Here is a 17,665-nt window from a genome sequence, read left to right as displayed (position 1 = left end):
TTTTTGTAATCCTTTCTGCATTTATATGTGCTTTCCAAAGCATGATGTTCGTAAATGAAGCCAAAATGACGTCTCTGAATGCCCGAACAAGCGGAAAATCTGTTGACTTAAGGTTCACACATCCCAAAAGGTAAGGACAACATACTACCATACGTTGAACAACTACATTAATTAATTGTCTTCATGAATCATTATTGATAATGTAGTTTATCGTGCATGAGTGTTGCAAATGAATATACAATATATAAATATCGTTTAGTCACTTGTCTTAAAGTTGTTACTGTCACTCTTTACTGTTTTTTTCCTAGGATCCCACTCCACCGAAGGCGCTCTGCGAGACCGGCAAACTCAATTCATCATAAACATAATAATGCAGACACATTCTAGGATTTTTCTTTAATTATAAGGCGTAGTTCATATCAATAGTCAAATTACACTATTATAGCCTTCAGAAAAAAAGAGAATTCTTTAATTTTTTCTTGAACGACTACGCATAGGAGGTGCCGTTACATAGAAGTTTACCTTCGACACAAACGCGTCCGAACTACTACCACTCGACCTGCAGCAACAGGAATTTGGCGGGTCCACTGAACGACTACGAATTCGTGATTGAAACGATGGCCAGAAGGAAAGGTAGGGGACATTTCACCTGTATATTTTCAGTAGATACAGTTAAATCATTATTATAATAAGACATATTGGAATGACCTCCGTGTTTAGTATCGTCGCAGTGGGGATGAAGTTGAAACATAAACAAAAGACGTTAATGTTTCGGTAACGGTAAAATTGCGGCCATTTTTCCCCCCATTAAACTTATTAAAGGAGACTGAACACAGCTTAGAATCTCTATTATCAGGTACTGGCAGTCAAATAGGGAACTAATAATACCAAATTAGTCGTTCAGGATAACCTTAGATTAGGGTTTTTGTACGATTGCGCCATGTTAGGCAAAATCCCCAATAGGCAATCGTTGCCATGTTACCGTACGTTTGGTACCGCTATGATAACTTTGTTCCACGCCAAATACGAGAACAGTATATTTACCTGACCATTTATTTCCCGTTTTATGATTTTCTGACCACTATTGTTGCTGCTACAAACTTTTTTACATTTTGTTTCCCTAAGCCCCCACTACTGTAGCCTAGCCATTATAGTAAGGGCCTGGTACCCTAGGTTAGGTTAGACGTGCCTATAGCTCATTAACAGTGACTCCAAATGAGAGGTTTGTTTGGGGCAGGGGTGAATAAAAGATTGGTGGGTAGTTTTCAGAATGATGGGGCCCAATGACATTCAACCTAAACTAATCTAACCTAGGGTACCAGGCCCTTACTGTAATGGCTTGGTCGGTTAGGTCATTTGCAAACGAGACGAACATCAGAAACATTCAAAGTACACTTGTTCGTACACGAATACAAACCATCGATCTTTACGTAGGAATTACCTCAGGGTTGTATGTTAGGAAGAATACAAATTACTTCCGAAATTTGTCATTAACATAATGGAAATTATATTTTCAAGTACGAAATTTGATAGCCTAACAGTTAAAGTAAAATTATACCAAAAAATGATTGCACGGCAAGGTAAGGTTGGTCTGAAATGCAAAAACTAAAAGATGGGTAGTCAGAAAGGTACTCAGATCATGTCTGTAATGAGCAGATTATCAAAACTCAGAATCGTTACTTTCCCTAACATAACCTAGGGTGCTTGGAGGTGAATGCCCGCTGGTTCGGCCATCGTAACTTGATCCAGAGCCTCATAGCCTAAAAAGTATAAGGTAAAGAAATTCACTGTAGCATTGCCACAGTACATAATTTGCATTAAGGTTGGGAGATACTGCTAGAAGGCAAACAGTTTTTTTCTTCCTTTAAATCTTCAGCTGAAAACCTTTATGGAGAGAGTCAACGGACTATAAAACCAAGATGGCTCCAAAGGGAAATCAACCTTCAGAATGAGACAAGTTATAGGAAAAGGTGAGAAGTAAATATGAGGGAAAAGAAAATAAAACTGATGCAGCTGAAATTCAGGACACATCAGGAGAAAGCTTGAATGAATTTGCTCTTTGCTTAAGCCTTTGGAGATAAGAAGACTCCACAACTGCTTTAAGCAAACTATGTATGGTATGATGTCTTTTGTAAGCTTTTTTTAGGAGGTAGATTATTGTCATTTGGGTAATCAGACATTAGATTTAATAACAAGAACGTCACATTTGGCTTAGTTTTTTTTTTATACAGGAGGAGACACATGGATAGAATTCTCATGGCTTTCCCTACAGGGTGTATTTTATCACAATTTCTCAGTTCAGTAATACTCCGAGCTATGATATAAATTTACCAAATCTGTTAGCATAGCCCCTCTTCTATGTGTTTTCTTATTTTTGGTAATTCAGTAACAGATTTTAATTTTTGCAGGTGCAGCAGCAGCAGCATCAAGTGCTAGTCAGGTTGAAGCAGAAAACTCTGCAAATGAACCAGAAACTGGTAGAAGGTCAAGGAAGCGAGCGGTGAATGATGCTGCTAATTCAAAGAAAGCCACAGGGGCTTCTTCTGCTAATGATGTTACTGTTAAGGTGGAAGATGTGAAAGTGGAGGTTGATTCAGATGATGAACCCCTTGCTAAAAAGGGAAAAGACACCCAAAAAGATGAGACTGTTCCCAAAGGTAACATTAAAAGGGGAAGAAAAAATGTGAAGAACGTTAAGGCTGAAGTTGATTCTGATGACGAGCCACTTGTTAAGAAGGGAAAGGCTTCAAGAGGAAAAAAAGAAGACGACACTGCTGTAGGGGAGGAACCAAAAAAAAGGGGAAGGCCTACAAAAAAGGGAACTGCTGAAACTAATAGTATTGCTTCTGGAAGTGGGATAGGAGATGCTGATATTGATACGAATGATGCTGTGGCAAAGAAGGGGTCAAAAGCAAAAGGTGCACCATCCAAAGCTGAGCCATCTGTGTCCAGTGAATCGACTAAAGGGAGAGGAAAACGGAAGGGTAAAAGTATCAAGGAGGAGCCCGTAGAGGAAGAAGCTTCACTGCCTACTAAACCTGCAGGTGGGCGAGAAAAAAGCGGGAAAAGCAAGCCAAAAAGCAAATCAGGAAAAGAAAACGTTGATTCTAGTAATGTCCCTAGAGATACAAAAATTAAATCAGGTGTAGTAATTTTTTTTTGTTTTTTTGTTTTAGTTACAGAATTTTAGGTTAACGCTATTGTAGCTGTATTATTTGGTTCTGTTCATTTAGTTGAAGGCATTGAAGGACAACTTAAAAATATGCAGTTCTTAGCAGGCTATTGCATACCCCAGTCATCATGTTTTGGAAGTGACCTGCTGTCATCTTAACCATTTCTGCAAGTTGATACCTATCTACCTTTGATTGTAGTGTTTGGCAGTATGATTATTTCCCTTTTTTCCTATATTCTTTTTGTAGTTGTTGGAACTTTTTATTTTGGTGTGATTGAGTATTGTGGTAGTTGATTTTACAGTAGAGGTACAGTATTGAAAAGTGTTCCTATGAGGATACAAACTGTTTTCTTTTATGTGGGTTTACGTTTAGTTAAAACTGGTCTGGTCATTGAAGATTGCTAACAAGATAATTAATTAGCAACAAGTGGATGGGGAACACACCACTATGTTGACTGCCAGCATTCACTTTATCTTTGGCCAGCCAACCGTTCAAACATCTGTGCCTCTCCTGGACTGCTTAGTCATGGCAATTATTGAAGAGCTAGATGGTTTTTCGTACTTTTCTGACTCCTTATTGGTGACCCTTTCAGGGGGTTAGTGCCATCAGTACACCTATTGTGGTGCACTGCAGGCATAAGGTTTTGCTGTGTCCCTTTGTCCCCTAGCTGCAACCCCTTTCATTTTGTTTATTCTACCTCTTTTCATATTCTTTCTTCCATCTTACTTTCCACCCTTTCCTAACAAGTGTTTCATAATGCAACTGCAAGGTTTTCCTCCTGTTACACCTTGAAAACATACTCTTCGTTTCCCTATCAGCACTGAATGACCTCATAGGTCCCAGTGCTTGGCCTCTGGTGACTGGCTTTTGTTTTGGCCTTGGTTTTCACTGGGGTAAGAATAACAATGTTTGATTCTCTTGGAAGGAAGTTTGATCAGTTTAGGTATTCAGGCTGTGACGGACCACGTTGGTACTTATGTCATCCTTGAACAGTATTGATGCTTTCTCAGAACTGCATCAGGTGTGTTTTCAGAGCAACACACCTCCATTTTTGCTAACTGACTTTTGAGGATCTGCCTCGTCTTAATCCAGTGGTATGGTACCTGTCTATATCCTCCTTACTTGGTCCTAGGAGGGTAAGCTTAGGTTGGATGTTGATTGACCTGCTTACTTCTGGGACAGGTGTGTGGACAGTGCTAAGGTCTTGCATGTTGCTAACACCAACCCTTTCTCTGTTCCTACTTCTCGTGTTCCTGCTTTGCCAACTACTCTGAGGCATCCTGGTAAGACGAAGTAGCAGGAGGAATTGCTGTATTCTCTTGGGTTAAGGGGCATGTGGGCACAATAAGGCCTCATTGTAATATCAATTAAGATTGTTCCGACGCAAATACGAACCTACGCTTTCATAGATGGAGTTACTTGCACTTGGCGCGATTGTGCTTGCAGCAGCATCTGGTTTAGCATGTTCACCAAGTTATTTTCTGTCTTTGCTGTGTTTTGTCTTTGTCCATAGGGTATGCGTGTCCTTGATGTAATTCGCTGAATCATGGTCATTGCCCTCAAGTGTTCTCTTCTGCAGTAGCAGAGTGTGTAGTTTTGTGTGACCTCTAAGTTCATTTAATTTCTGCCATGACTATATGAACACTTTTTTTTTTGTCATATTTTATCTCTATTTCTTTGAAAAGATTTCCTAGTTATCCAACATTGAGATTTACCAGGATGGGGATTACCCATTAAGGCCAAAGCATAGCTTCATTGTCTTACCCAGTTTATTTTAGTTGATAGAGCTATATTAAAATTTGTATCATTCAGGCTATTGATTTAATTGGCGGGTCTTCCCTTACCCATAGATACTAGAGCCATGTTCTCAGTTAAACAGGATATGAACTCTCCAGTTCTGAAGGGCATATTTAAACAATGCATTTCTGCAAAGTATCCCAAGAATTTTGGTAATTTATCGACTTTTATCATTTACCTATTACAGTATTCCATAGTACTGTAATCAGGTCACTGAATTAGACTCATAGGGCTTGCCCAGAAGATTCAGTCTGAAGCGAGGAATGCCAGAAGATTCGATCTTTAAGTGAGGAATGAAGATTAGGACAAGGAAGAACTGAGATTGGACAGTTATGTGGGAAGAAGATGAGGAGAATGGATGAGAAGTCAAAGACTTGAATCTTTTTATTATACACATGCAATTAATGCCATTTTTAATTGTTACTTTTTCTTTACAAGGTTTATGAAGCAGTATAACTCAGGAGACAGTTTATTTTATTGGTTTAAGTTTGATGGCTTTTGCCAGGAGATAATGTGCAATTGCATTCTTTCTCAAGTAGTTAGACTACTTTGAGATATTATGATGCTATTCAGTTATTAAAAATCTACATTTTTTATAGATAGAAGCTTGGAGTGTGTGAATGACAATGCCCTTACTTTAAAATGTGCTTAGTTAATGATATTTTCCTGTGAAATGATAACTGGCAACTCCTGAGTAACTCTAAATTAAATTATGATGTCATGTCTGTCATTCACAGTGCTTAAATTTGTAAAATGGGGGGCAAAGAATTTATCTGCTTTATATGCTAATACTCTGAATGGGCTACATATGATTTTTTTTTAATTTTAAGTTTTTATAATTATTAAATTACTTTTTAGTATTGACCCTATAAATATGTGCGCTTCAAAGTTCAACCTCAGTTGAGCAAAACTTTTTTAATACCTACTTCATGAGCATTTTATACAATTCAGACTAAGAATGGCACCCTTGCAGTTCTCTTGGTTTTTGTATAGATCACTAAGTACGTGATTAATTTTAGCAGTGCTTTGCTTTTAGTCAACCCAATATTTAGTTTTTGTTTACGTTACGTTTTTGTATTTAAGCAGGTGTAGAACGAACAGTAGTTCTCAAAGGTCGTGCACCTGTTGATGCCCTTTGTCCAATTGCTACGACTTCTCATGTGTTGGAGGAAGACAGTGACATATGGGATTGCATGCTGAATCAGGTTAGTTCTCAGATATATGTGAAAAAAATTTTTGAAAGACTAGAAATTGTTTAGCTGCACTGATTTTTACTTTTAAAAACAACAGTATTGTTTGTTTTAACTGTAGTACATGTAAAGTAATCCCTCATTCGTCTGAACTAGTAGGTTCAAGGGGTGCATCCAAATTGGAGATGAGTCATTTACCATTTATTCACTTGAAAGCATGAAATCATAAGCTTGAAATAAACAGAGATAAATAATCATATTTAGTCAGCCCATTTTGAAAGTGGTTATAAAAAAGTAGTGATTACACACTGAAGATGGCAATTTGAAAAAATCAGATACTTGGCATATCATAAATTATCAAGAGATTAATTAGTTTGCATTATACTGAGGACATTTTAGGTTTTGAGTGATTCAGTTTTTTTTATCATTGAAGATGTGTATATAGTAGGGTTCAATTTGCTACATTTTTATTCCTTTTTGTTTAATATTTTTTTTTCTTTTCAGACAAACATACAGTTTAATAACAATAAATATTACCTCATACAACTGTTGAAGGATGATGGTAAAGATGCATATTCTGTGTGGATGCGGTGGGGTAGAGTTGGGGCAAATGGACAGAATAGTTTACAGGCTTGTGGAGGTGACTTGGAAAAAGCTAAGAAAATATTCATGAAAAAGTAAGTTGATACGCTTTGAAGTACCATACGAATCACAGCTTTCTTAACTTTACTAGTGTTTGATCTTATTTGGGGCTGCCACAGTGTGTAGCATGTTCCTTTTGAAAATAGGTGACTACACTTCTGTCGAGTTAGTATGTACTCTTGGGTTGTCCAGACTAACAAAATTTATGTGTAATTAACTTTTTTATGCTTAAAAAATGTTCTGAGATGCTACCATGTGACTTTGAGCAGTCAGATGTTATTGTGGTTTTTGGAAGTACGTTTTAGTGGAACTTGGAGCAGTTTGAAGTCGAATGGTCAGTGCCTTCAAGCACCCTGCATCCATTGACTTGATCTCAATTGTACTTCCTCTAGCTAATTTTGCTCTTGTCCCCTCAGTCATGTGGCCAAGACCACCAGTCTTTTTGTCCTTAATTAGGCCTTCTGAGCATATATTGCAGCAGGAATTATACCAGTCGAAGCTGGGTACTGTATATGAAGAAAAACTGGAGAAAGGAAGGTTCGGCATATCCCATGGCACATTACTTACTAAGGTAATTATGAAGATTCCTTCAAGTGGTAATTCAGAATGCTCAAAGAACAAGCCTTTCCTTGTCAGCATTTTCTTCCTGCATTGGCAATTGGAGCGTTGCCAAAAATGCTCAAGATCGCCTTTGTAAGTCAGGCCACCATCATGTACTTAATGCAAGTTCTCATCGTGTATGTTTCGTATGCAAGTGACGTCACTTCGCACATTGTTTTGATATAAAGATTGTACAATTTATTATTGATCTTTAAGAAAAATAACGCATGCTCCAACTCGGGTATGGATTTGATAGAAAGAAAGGTCAAGGTGTTAATAACAGAAGCCATCTTCATGTAGTGAAACAAGTCTCTGCCTTCTCACGCATGATATCACAAGTAAAAACATTTTTATTACAGTGACCATTTTTGAATCTACATTGTAGGTTGCTTATGGTAAATTTTTAGATGACTGATGGTAAACATTTGATATCAAGTATTAGTGATGATGCAGTATTAACTACACTTGAGAAGAAATGTGAATCATGTTTCCAAACCGGATCTTTTCCCTCCTCATTTGATGCTTCATCTTAATGCAGTAATCGTTTCAAAATGTTATAAACCTTTTTTTTTTTAATGAAGGTTTTCCTTATACTATTTTTTGAGAAAACCTTTCTGTGCCTTTTGGAATTACTGTTTTCTAGACAGAAAATTTACTTCATGTGTATGTTTTAGCAAATTTATGCCTTATTGGTGAAGGAAACGTTCTGAGAAATATCCTTAATATTTCTTTGGCAGTTTTTTTACTACAGTAGTCCAGCTCATCCTTAGCTGCTACTTGCCCTTCAGTTTCCTTATTGTGTTACTGGTGTATTGTTAACCCATACCCATTCATGGACTTCCTGGCCATGCCAATATAGATAGTTTATTATTCCAGGCTTGTTTACTAGATACCTGACAGTTTCTGTTTTACCAAAATCTGATGTAGTGGGATCTACTAATATGAGATTCCCCTGATTTACATCATTTACCTTCATCTGTTTTCAGTTTTGGTAATTGTTGCAGTTGATGGCACAAGTTACAACTAGTTTCCATCAAGCAGAATTTCCCTTTGTTAGTTCTCCCTTGCAGAAGAATTGATGTATGCTTACTGTACTTGAGAAAAGGGTATTGAAAGATAGTTTTAGGTAAACTTGACTATTTTATTTTTCGTTTTGGAGAGGCTTAGAAAAAAGAAAATGAAAGATCTTGCCTGACATGTACAACAGAAACAATACTGAAAGATCTCTCCTGACTCATACAAGAGACACAATACAGTGATTTTGATTGTTATTATGAGGGAGGACTTTGGAGTTGGGATGGGATGGCTGTCACCTGAGCCTTATTAAAAAAAAAAAAAATCAGTACATTGCAAGGACGTATTTGTATAAGCTAAAATTTTAACTGTCATAGAATTTTATGCCAGTATCACAATTTGACAACTGTTTCCTATTGACAGGTTCAATGACAAAACTCGAAATGACTGGAATATGAGGGACTGTTTTGAAAAGCAGCCAGGTAAATATGACTTGCTTGAAATGGATTACTCCAGAGAAGATAAAACTGATTCTGCAATAAAAGCCAATGATAAGATTAAGGAGGAAAGAAAAAAAGTAAGTGTGAATTGGTTGTTTCGTTGACACGATATTGTCCTAGACACTTGTAAGTCCCCTTTTAATTTAAAAAAAATCAGCTCTTTTTCAGGTATCCATAAGAATAATTTTTTGGGTGTCTTTGATAGTGTTCATTACTGTTGTGAAGCCCCAAGATTTTTTTTTATTATATGTAATTGTATTTTATTTTGTTTGGTATCTCTCAAGTTGTCTTATAGATTAAGAAGAAGTTGGTGGAAGTAGTAGCATTATGAAATTAAATTTTTTCTTTCATTTATTTTAGTTAAGAATTTATTACTTGTTGATATTATCACTGGTAACTTTTAATAGATACTACCATAAAGTAATCTCACTTTAAACACAACTGGAGTGATCTGCAAACGACCTTTTAGATTTGTTAACATTTGTATGAAAATCAGGGATTTTATACAACTCAAATTTTTATTTGCTCCTTCAGAAATGCAAACTATTGCCTTTTGTGTAGGAGGATCCTTCAGTGAAAGCTGGAATCAGTCGCTGAAAATTTCGCAACAAGGGAAATTTCCTGGAACTGAAGACATTTTTTTTTTTTTCCAAAATAAGTTTCAGAAATTTACCTTGCATCTTAAAGGGTTATGGTAATTTTTTTTAGCAAACTATCATAAGCCAAGTGGAAGGTTATCTGTGCTAGATGAAATGAGTAAATTGTTGTTAAGTAAAATTGTAAATACACAAAAGTATTGTGAAAAAAAAAATATTCTCATCACAAGATTCCTTCACATGTTGGCAGATCACTGTAAACAAGTTAATGGACAAATAGTAACTTAATTGTTGTGTGTTAATATTACAGGGATTTTTGCTCTTTTCAAACATCCCTGCATTGCAGATAATCAAGGGAATACCATACTATCAAGATCTTAACCTGTTAGTATTTAGGGACTATTATACTGCGAGATAATTGATTGTAATGCATTCCAGTGGTGTGATGAATAGGTCATAACAATTAAAACTCCTTGAAATTCCTTGCTGCTTGATTATGTTTTGGAATTGTTTACAAGAGAATTCAGTCTGACACATGCTGTTCCGTAAACCACACCTGGCTTATTACCACTAGACCATCAATGCCATACCCTGTTGGCTGCTACTAGGTATTTATAGTAACAATTATTACCCTGAAATCACCAACACCTGAACAATTGCATTATTTGCTTAGTTCCCCAAGGAAGTGTACATAAGTCATCATCATGACAAGTGGAAATGAAATAACACTTTTCATAGTGCTATAATACCAGATGTATACTGCATAGAGATACCCAATTAAATTAGTACTGAAAATTACCAAATGCCTGTAGAGCAATTTAATCCTTTTGTTTAGTTTAAAGTTGTCAGTTACAAAACTTTTGTTTGCTTTTCAGATTGAGTGCACACTCGAAATTCGTGTACGAGCACTGATTGAGTTACTCTGTGATATCCGTGTTATGGAGGAGGCAGTTGTTGAAATGAAGTATGATGCTAAAAAGGCCCCTCTTGGAAAGTTAACCACAGAGCAGATTAAAGCTGGCTATTTAGCTTTGAAAAATATTGATGATATCATTATGAAGGGAAAGTACACAAGTATGGAACTAGTTCATGCATGCAATGCCTTCTATACTAGGTAAGTTGTTCTCAGCACTCGTGATTTACCTCTTTTCTGCAGAAATGTAGTTAGCCCTCCCAGTGTGTGGCCTTCAGATTCACAGCACTGCTTATTTGCAGGCTAACAATTAATTTTTTAGCCATCTACACGAACCTGCAAAGAATTCTCGAAAGCCAAAACTGTAAAGAAAAATAAAAGCGGTAGAAGGCTTAAATGCATAACATTTTTGCACTTTGTTTATTTGTCATTAAAATATTGTAATGAGCTACATTTTTTAAATAAACATCACACAAATCATAGATCACAAATTTCTTTGTAAAAATATTGAAACAAACTTGTAGCCTGTAAAGGTGTAACCCCTGCACAGCCGTACCTCACCTTACATTGTTGCAAGTTTTATTGTTTTCATCTCTTAAGACAGTTTTCATGAATAATAATAGGAACAATCAAAGTTGCCTATGCATCGATTAGCAAACTACATTGTTAGCATATCCTGTTTAGTTGGCATTGTATTTACATGACATTCAGTATTAAAAAAAATATGAACATTTTTCTTTACAGTCATGATTATTATGCATAAATGTACTATATTAAAAGACAGCAAAATGTTTAACTGTCTAACAACTTACTGTACAGGGTACTTATAGTAGCAACATTGTGGGGGTGCCTATAGGGGTTTATATGGTGTCTAGGTAATTTTTTAAGTGGCTCGTTCGACCTAAGCCACTTTTTGACTTCAGTTGCATGTCTTGTAATGAATTAAAATGGTAGTGTGAGGTATTACTTTACTGTACTACTATCTTTGTATGTTGTTCCTTTTGAATAAGATTTTTACTGTAAATCTCTTTGAAATATCAATTCCTCCCAGTTTCTTACTGTTATAGATTTGCTTTTTATCCATTCTTAAGTCGTTATTATCTTGATTTAATCATACTATATTCCAATAGTTCATTGCTACATATAGAGATATTAGTCAGTAATGAGAGATTTCATTACATTTTAGAATTCCCCACTACTTTGGGATGAAAGTTCCACCACTGATTAAAACAAAAGCTGAAATACAGGAGAAGGTAGCTTTACTGGAAGCACTAGGAGATATTCAGGCAGCACTCAGCGTCTTGGATCAGCCGATTGACGTCAGTGTACATCCAGTTGATCAGCAGTACAACAGTCTTCAGTGTAGCATTAGTCTTCTCAGTAAAGATGCTGATGATTATAAGGTACGTTTTCAAATTTCATTCATCTCATTCTCTTGACTAACTTCTAGTACTGTATTAATAATAATCTACTTAAGTACGCATCATTATTTTTTATGTATGTGCTATTGAAGGCTGAAGTATATCCTAGAATTTTGTAATCATTTACGGAATTTGAAAAATTGACCTTGTATTTTTCCTATATTTTAGTAAACAGTTTATGTCTGTATGAAGACTTGAAGTATGTTAATTTTGTCATGTCATTTCTTGTTCTTTCATTTAAAGGTACTGGAAAAATATTTACAAAGTACCCATGCAAAAACTCACAGCAACTTCAAGATGGAACTCCTGGAAGCGTTTGTTATCCGAAAAGAAATGGAATATGAAAGATTCAAAGATGTTGGGAATTGTATGCTATTGTACCATGGATCAAGGCTTTCCAACTGGGCTGGTATCTTGAGTCAGGGTTTAAGAATAGCCCCACCAGAGGCTCCATCCACTGGGTATATGGTAAGCTGCCATTACATCTAGAAATTCACCATGTCATTGAATATCTTGGGACTAGCATAAGCTATTTATCACACTGACTTCAGTGTTAGAAATCAGTGCTTTGAAATTTATTTTTTGAAAAATTTTTGTGATGAATCATAGGCAAGTTACTTTTTTCTCTCAGTATGCCAGAAGTACAGTAGTCCTGATTTATCGTTGTCTCACTGTGATTCCCGTTAAATTTTCAGTTTGGAAAAGGCATCTATTTTGCTGATATGTCAAGCAAGAGTGCAAATTATTGTTGGGCAACTCCACGTAACGACACTGGATTTCTTGCCCTTTCGGAAGTTTCACTAGGCAAAACAAATGATCTTCTTGACGCTGATTATAATGCCCACAAGTTACCAAAAGGATTCCACTCGGTAAAAGGCTGTGGAAAAACAGCACCAATTCCAGAAAACTTAACCAAGCTGTGAGTATGCAAATTTTTAATATTTCAAGTGCAGGTAGATAGAAAAGTTTGGTAGTAATTTCTTAAGTAGGTAGGTTCCAAATATCTTTTGTTTGGGAATGCTTGCATAAGAATTAAACAGTTTCTCAAAGGATGCCTTATGTATAAGGGAAAAAAACCAGAGTTAGCAAGAGATTTAAGGCCTTTTTTTTTTTTCAAATGCTCATTTTGGTGTACTTCTTCATAACAAGACCTCTGAAACACATTTCTCGCCTTATGGGGCTGGGCTAAAGGATTGTGTTTTTGCATGAGTTGAGAATTGGGGCAAGATGAGGTTCAGAATGTATAAATGCGGGTAGGCAGAAATAGGGCAAATGGAAACTGATGAAAAGTTAAAGACATTTCTATGACTGGGACCAAAGGGGTTTTGCAAAGAATTTCAGTAGCTTATTATGCTAAGCACACTGTAAGCAGTAGTGCCTTTTCATGTAAGTATGAGTTAACAGATAGATGAATCAAGTTGTAACTGACATTTAAGGAGTATCAGAGGGAACTGCTGAACTGCAGATGGGCTAATGTAAACTGATATATTAATGTGACAGAAAAGAGCTTGTCTTATAGTATAGTTTCAAATCTTATTAAGAAAACGACTTGTTGGATTTATTATGTTTTATTTTGTATGTGCACATAATTTATCCTCTTACTGTTATTTCAGATCGGACGGGACAGTGGTTCCCATGGGCCCAGGAGTGCAGACAGGTGTTAACAATCCAAAAGGTTACACATTGCTGTACAATGAGTACATAGTTTACAATCCATCACAAGTCCGTACAAGGTTCCTACTGAAGATTAAGTTCAATTTCAGATAAAAGTTGTTATTTGTGTAGGGGGTTGGCTACTTAAGGTAATTTGTGATTACATATTCTACCAAAAAATCATGCAAAAGATTAGTTTGCATATTCTACCAAAGAATCATGCAAAAGATTAGTTTGCATTGCAGCCAAACTCTCTTGTATAACATTTTAGTATTGTGTCAATTATAATACTCATATCAGTTGAATTTCACATAGTTTTGTTCATGCCGTCCACTCAGACTTTGAAAACAGCGTGTAAAGTGTGTTCAAGTTGATAATTGCACTGTTGATGGTGTGTTCAAGTAGATAATCAAACTGGTGATGGAATGAGTAATAATTGACATCCTGCTGATTTCACTGTGTAAGAAAACTTTGGATATACTGTATGTCTTGATTTTCTTTTATGAATACTACATTAAATAACAAATTACTCAACATTCCATTCATTATGTATGTTTTTTCATGTTCTAAAGCTTGATAAAAGTAATGGGTTTTTACATGTGTTATGGCTGCTGTAGGTTATAGTATTTGTAGTAGAATAAAACAAAGAAGTTTTGTATATGCATTTCCTGACCAAATACTGTATAAAAACTGCACAAGTTTCTGATTTATAGGTTCTTAAGGTATGAAAAACTGAAAGCTGAATTAATACCTACCAAAATGATTGTTTTGGAGGCTTACGCTCCCAACTTTGACATAAAAATTGCTTTGGAATGTTAACAGTCGACTATAAATTTTGCAGGTGGCTTTGGTCGTCTGCAGCTGGTCATAACTTGTCCTTTCCTGTAGCTATTCTTCTGAATGTTATTCATTTTTTGTGTAGTGATATTTTAGTGATTTTCATGCTTCAGAATTAAGTAATGGAAGATTTGGTTGTTGATGATGATGATGCTTTACAATCAGACTAATGAATCTAAATGTAAAATGCACTGAGAGGATTCATTAAAGATGTGTATTTTACTAGAATTTCATTTAAGTGGTTGGTGAAAACTTCCCACTGGGGCTAGTGAAGTGCCTTTCCCATTGTTTTATCAGGTTTTTTTTTTATGGGCTTAAGATACACTTGTCAGCTGCCCCAAGGTAGTTGAAAAGTTTGGATGCAGTGCACCATCTTGGTATTAGACTAGCTACAGGGGGGTATTAAATTATCGTCAGTTCCCAGTCTCCTGGTTGATACTGGAGAGCATTCTCCAGGTCTTCAGCACCAGTCCAATGTCAAGTACTGATATAGCTGCAAAGACTATCAAACACTTTTGCATTTAAAACTGCTAATAATGAATAACATTTTAGATATGAGGAACATCACTTACAACTCTCCTCAGACTTGTGGGTTTAGGGTCAAATAGCTATTCAGGAATTTTCATTTGACTAGTAATGAAGTCCTTCCTTTCAAGATACCAATAACTCCCCGATGGAATTTGCCTGAAGTAGATTTTTGTAAGTTGATGGTTTTAAGTAATGAAGGTGGAAGCCCATTCAATTGTTATGGCTCATGTTGAAAACATTCCCTTTAATGTTATCTTTACTAATGGCTTAAAATCCAGTGCATTTTTCCAAGAACATATACAAAATAGAAAGCAGATGATCTGTATACTGAATATAATTACGGTCTGTTGTAGAATAAAAGTTTTCCTTTCCTCTTTTAACAGCCTAGCTCCTGGGCAAGACAGTTTGGAAAATGATCAAATGTCTAGCCCATGGCTAAAAGGTGCTTCAGTCTTATAACAGTTGAGGACAAAATAATTGTTGCCCAAGAAATGGTGGCACACACCCATCGTGCCAATTGCAATCCGTCAAATTAAAGATCATTAACAAGTCTATTCAAAGTGAAGAGAAGAATGGCAAACTCCAGACTAACATGGTACTTAAACAATTTGATCACTCCAGTTTAGTATGGATCACAGAAAGATAGATCCATGCTTGATCCATTGTCATTTGGAAGTTCATATTTGAAGAGGATTTGAGCAGATAAGTGAAAGTTGCCATATTTTTTGACATTCATAAAGCTTGTGATACTTCATGGAGATGTGCAATACTATATTGAAAACCACACAACATCAGCATCAGTTCATAAAAATTTCCTCAACCTCACTGTCAAGTTGCAAATAGATTTCCATTTACTGTATATATAGTAGCTGTTAATAACATTACCTATTAGCTAGCAGGTAGAATTAGAAATACCTTTTCTATATGACATGTCTAGCATATTTTAAACATTGCTATCACAAAAATAGATGTCTGACTGTCAACAGGCCTCCAGTTTTCTTTTGAAATAACAGAAGTAGCCAGGTTTTAGAAAAGTGTCACGTTGCATCTTGTAATCAGATTCTTTTATGTAGAAGTAAGGGTTAGGGATTTTATATTGTATTTTATAAGAGTTTACTGGTGACCCAACCTGGCTTTGAGCGGCCTCTTGAGTCTTTGACTCCATCGCTAACTGTTCACTGTAGTCTAGCAGGTAAATCACCTATGTAAATCATACTGCTGTGTTGTCTCCTAGAAATTGAAAGTATTCTCAAAAACTGATCCCCAACTTAGAGAAGTGGTATATAAGAGTAGATTCCTTACTAATATTCCTAGCGTGGGATTATTAACACTAAAATTGAAGCAGGAGAGATTAATCTGCAGGTAAGGTCCTGAGTGTGTAGTTACATATGAGTTATACCTCTGGGCTGATTTTCTGCCCTTGAAGAAAAAAACAAGTCGGTTGAGCACCTGAGGCAGGATAATTACAGTAATTTTGGAAAGTCACTACGGAGTTTTGCTCTGGATAGGTTCTTGGGCAGTAAACCCCAGTTATATCCATTATATCTTTTTCTGATCTTGCAGTAAGTAAAATTCTTTATGTAAACAACTTTTAAATTGTTTTTGCTCTTCCTTTGTTGTTTCAGCACTAGACTTCCATCATCCTTTAGTGGCCTTTTCTACCCCATTCAGCAGTCTCCATGGATGTCAGATGTAGGCACTGGTGAGAGAGTTCAGTTTGAATGCTGTGATTTTCCTCCGTCATACCAGATGCCATTCATTTCCCTTGTGAAGTTGGGAAGCCATATTTAATTCCCCTGTTTTCTTGAGTATATGCTTGAGCCACTTTATCACTTCCTGTTACTTTTCTTCTTCACTCATCCTCCCCGTAGGGGTTTAGTCCCGTCAGTGCACCTCATGTGGTGCACTGTAGGCATTACTTAAGGTTCTTTGCAGCATGCCTTCGGCCCCTTGCTGCAACCTCTTTCATTCCTTTTACCGTACCTCCTTTCATATTCTCTTTCTTCCATCTTACTCTCCACCCTCTCCTAACAAACTGATTCATAGTGCAACTGTGAGGTTTTCCTTCTGTTACACCTTTCAAACCTTTTACTGTCAATTTCCATTTCAGCGCTGAATGACCTCATAAGTCCCAGTGCTTGGCTTTTGGCCTAAATTCTATATTTAATTCAATTCAATTCTTCACTCATCCTTCCTCGTCTTTCCTGTCACTGTTCACTTTTTTTTTATTCTATATGTACCCCATGCATGACACCAGATGAGTGGTCTCTTCATTAATTTACTGCAGAAAATATGCAAATTGATTGGTAATTTGCTTAACTGAAATTTATAAAGGTCATTTCATGTACGATGCAAAAATTCTTAGCAACCATTTTTAAATAAGCAGAGTTCATAGGAGGGTAGAAAAGTAATTAGTTAATACCGGTCTATCAGTGATATGTTCATCGAGTCTTCATGACAGCAGAAGGTATAGGATCACACACAACTTTCATAGGCGCTGAGTGGTCGAAACTGCTGTAGTGCCTGTGCTGGCAGTCTAAATTTCATAAATCAATTAATCAGCGTCAGCCTAGGTTACAAAGTAGATACTATAAGTTTCCCCTTTTCTTACCCAATGTGTAAGTAAATTACACATTTAAATAATACTGCATTGCCCTTAAAAAGGAATTATAATTATACCCATCCATCAAAAGACACAAACCAACTTTCAAATTGTACATGAATGAAATAGAAAATTGAGTAACAGCCTAAATATATGAAGTGAACAGATTAATCCCTGTTTGGTTTCATCATGAAGTACC

At 36.2% G+C, this 17,665-nt stretch overlaps 1 protein-coding gene across 4 annotated transcripts; it reads left to right on the top strand.

Moving 5' to 3' along the window:
* Positions 1-493: 493 nt before the first annotated feature.
* LOC136840779 (poly [ADP-ribose] polymerase 2-like) lies at positions 494-14,558 on the top strand. 4 transcript variants are annotated; one of them, XM_067107658.1, is made up of 10 exons: positions 494-633; positions 2,409-3,044; positions 6,057-6,175; positions 6,665-6,837; positions 8,840-8,993; positions 10,388-10,626; positions 11,612-11,828; positions 12,090-12,314; positions 12,542-12,765; positions 13,460-14,558. In XM_067107658.1, exons 1-10 carry the CDS (start codon positions 618-620, stop codon positions 13,611-13,613), a joined length of 2,157 nt encoding a protein of 718 aa, XP_066963759.1. In that variant the 5' UTR covers positions 494-617; the 3' UTR covers positions 13,614-14,558. The 4 variants fall into 4 exon arrangements, with proteins under 4 accessions (XP_066963759.1, XP_066963758.1, XP_066963757.1 ...); XM_067107657.1 differs by having other exon boundaries at positions 6,054-6,175; XM_067107656.1 differs by having other exon boundaries at positions 2,409-3,143.
* The last annotated feature ends 3,107 nt before the right edge of the window (positions 14,559-17,665 follow it).

This window comes from Macrobrachium rosenbergii, chromosome 8, assembly GCF_040412425.1.
Source record: "Macrobrachium rosenbergii isolate ZJJX-2024 chromosome 8, ASM4041242v1, whole genome shotgun sequence".
Lineage (NCBI taxonomy): Eukaryota > Metazoa > Arthropoda > Malacostraca > Decapoda > Palaemonidae > Macrobrachium > Macrobrachium rosenbergii.
Note: the sequence above shows the minus strand (reverse complement) of the source record. Positions and strands in the feature narration are given on the sequence as shown.

Bases quoted from the DNA above. Each gene is read 5' to 3' on its own strand.
- LOC136840779 (XM_067107655.1), top strand. The intron at 3,144-6,053 runs GTGTAGTAATTT...TTTGTATTTAAG, and splicing joins AGATACAAAAATTAAATCAG to CAGGTGTAGAACGAACAGTA. The intron at 12,315-12,541 runs GTAAGCTGCCAT...TTAAATTTTCAG, and splicing joins CTCCATCCACTGGGTATATG to TTTGGAAAAGGCATCTATTT.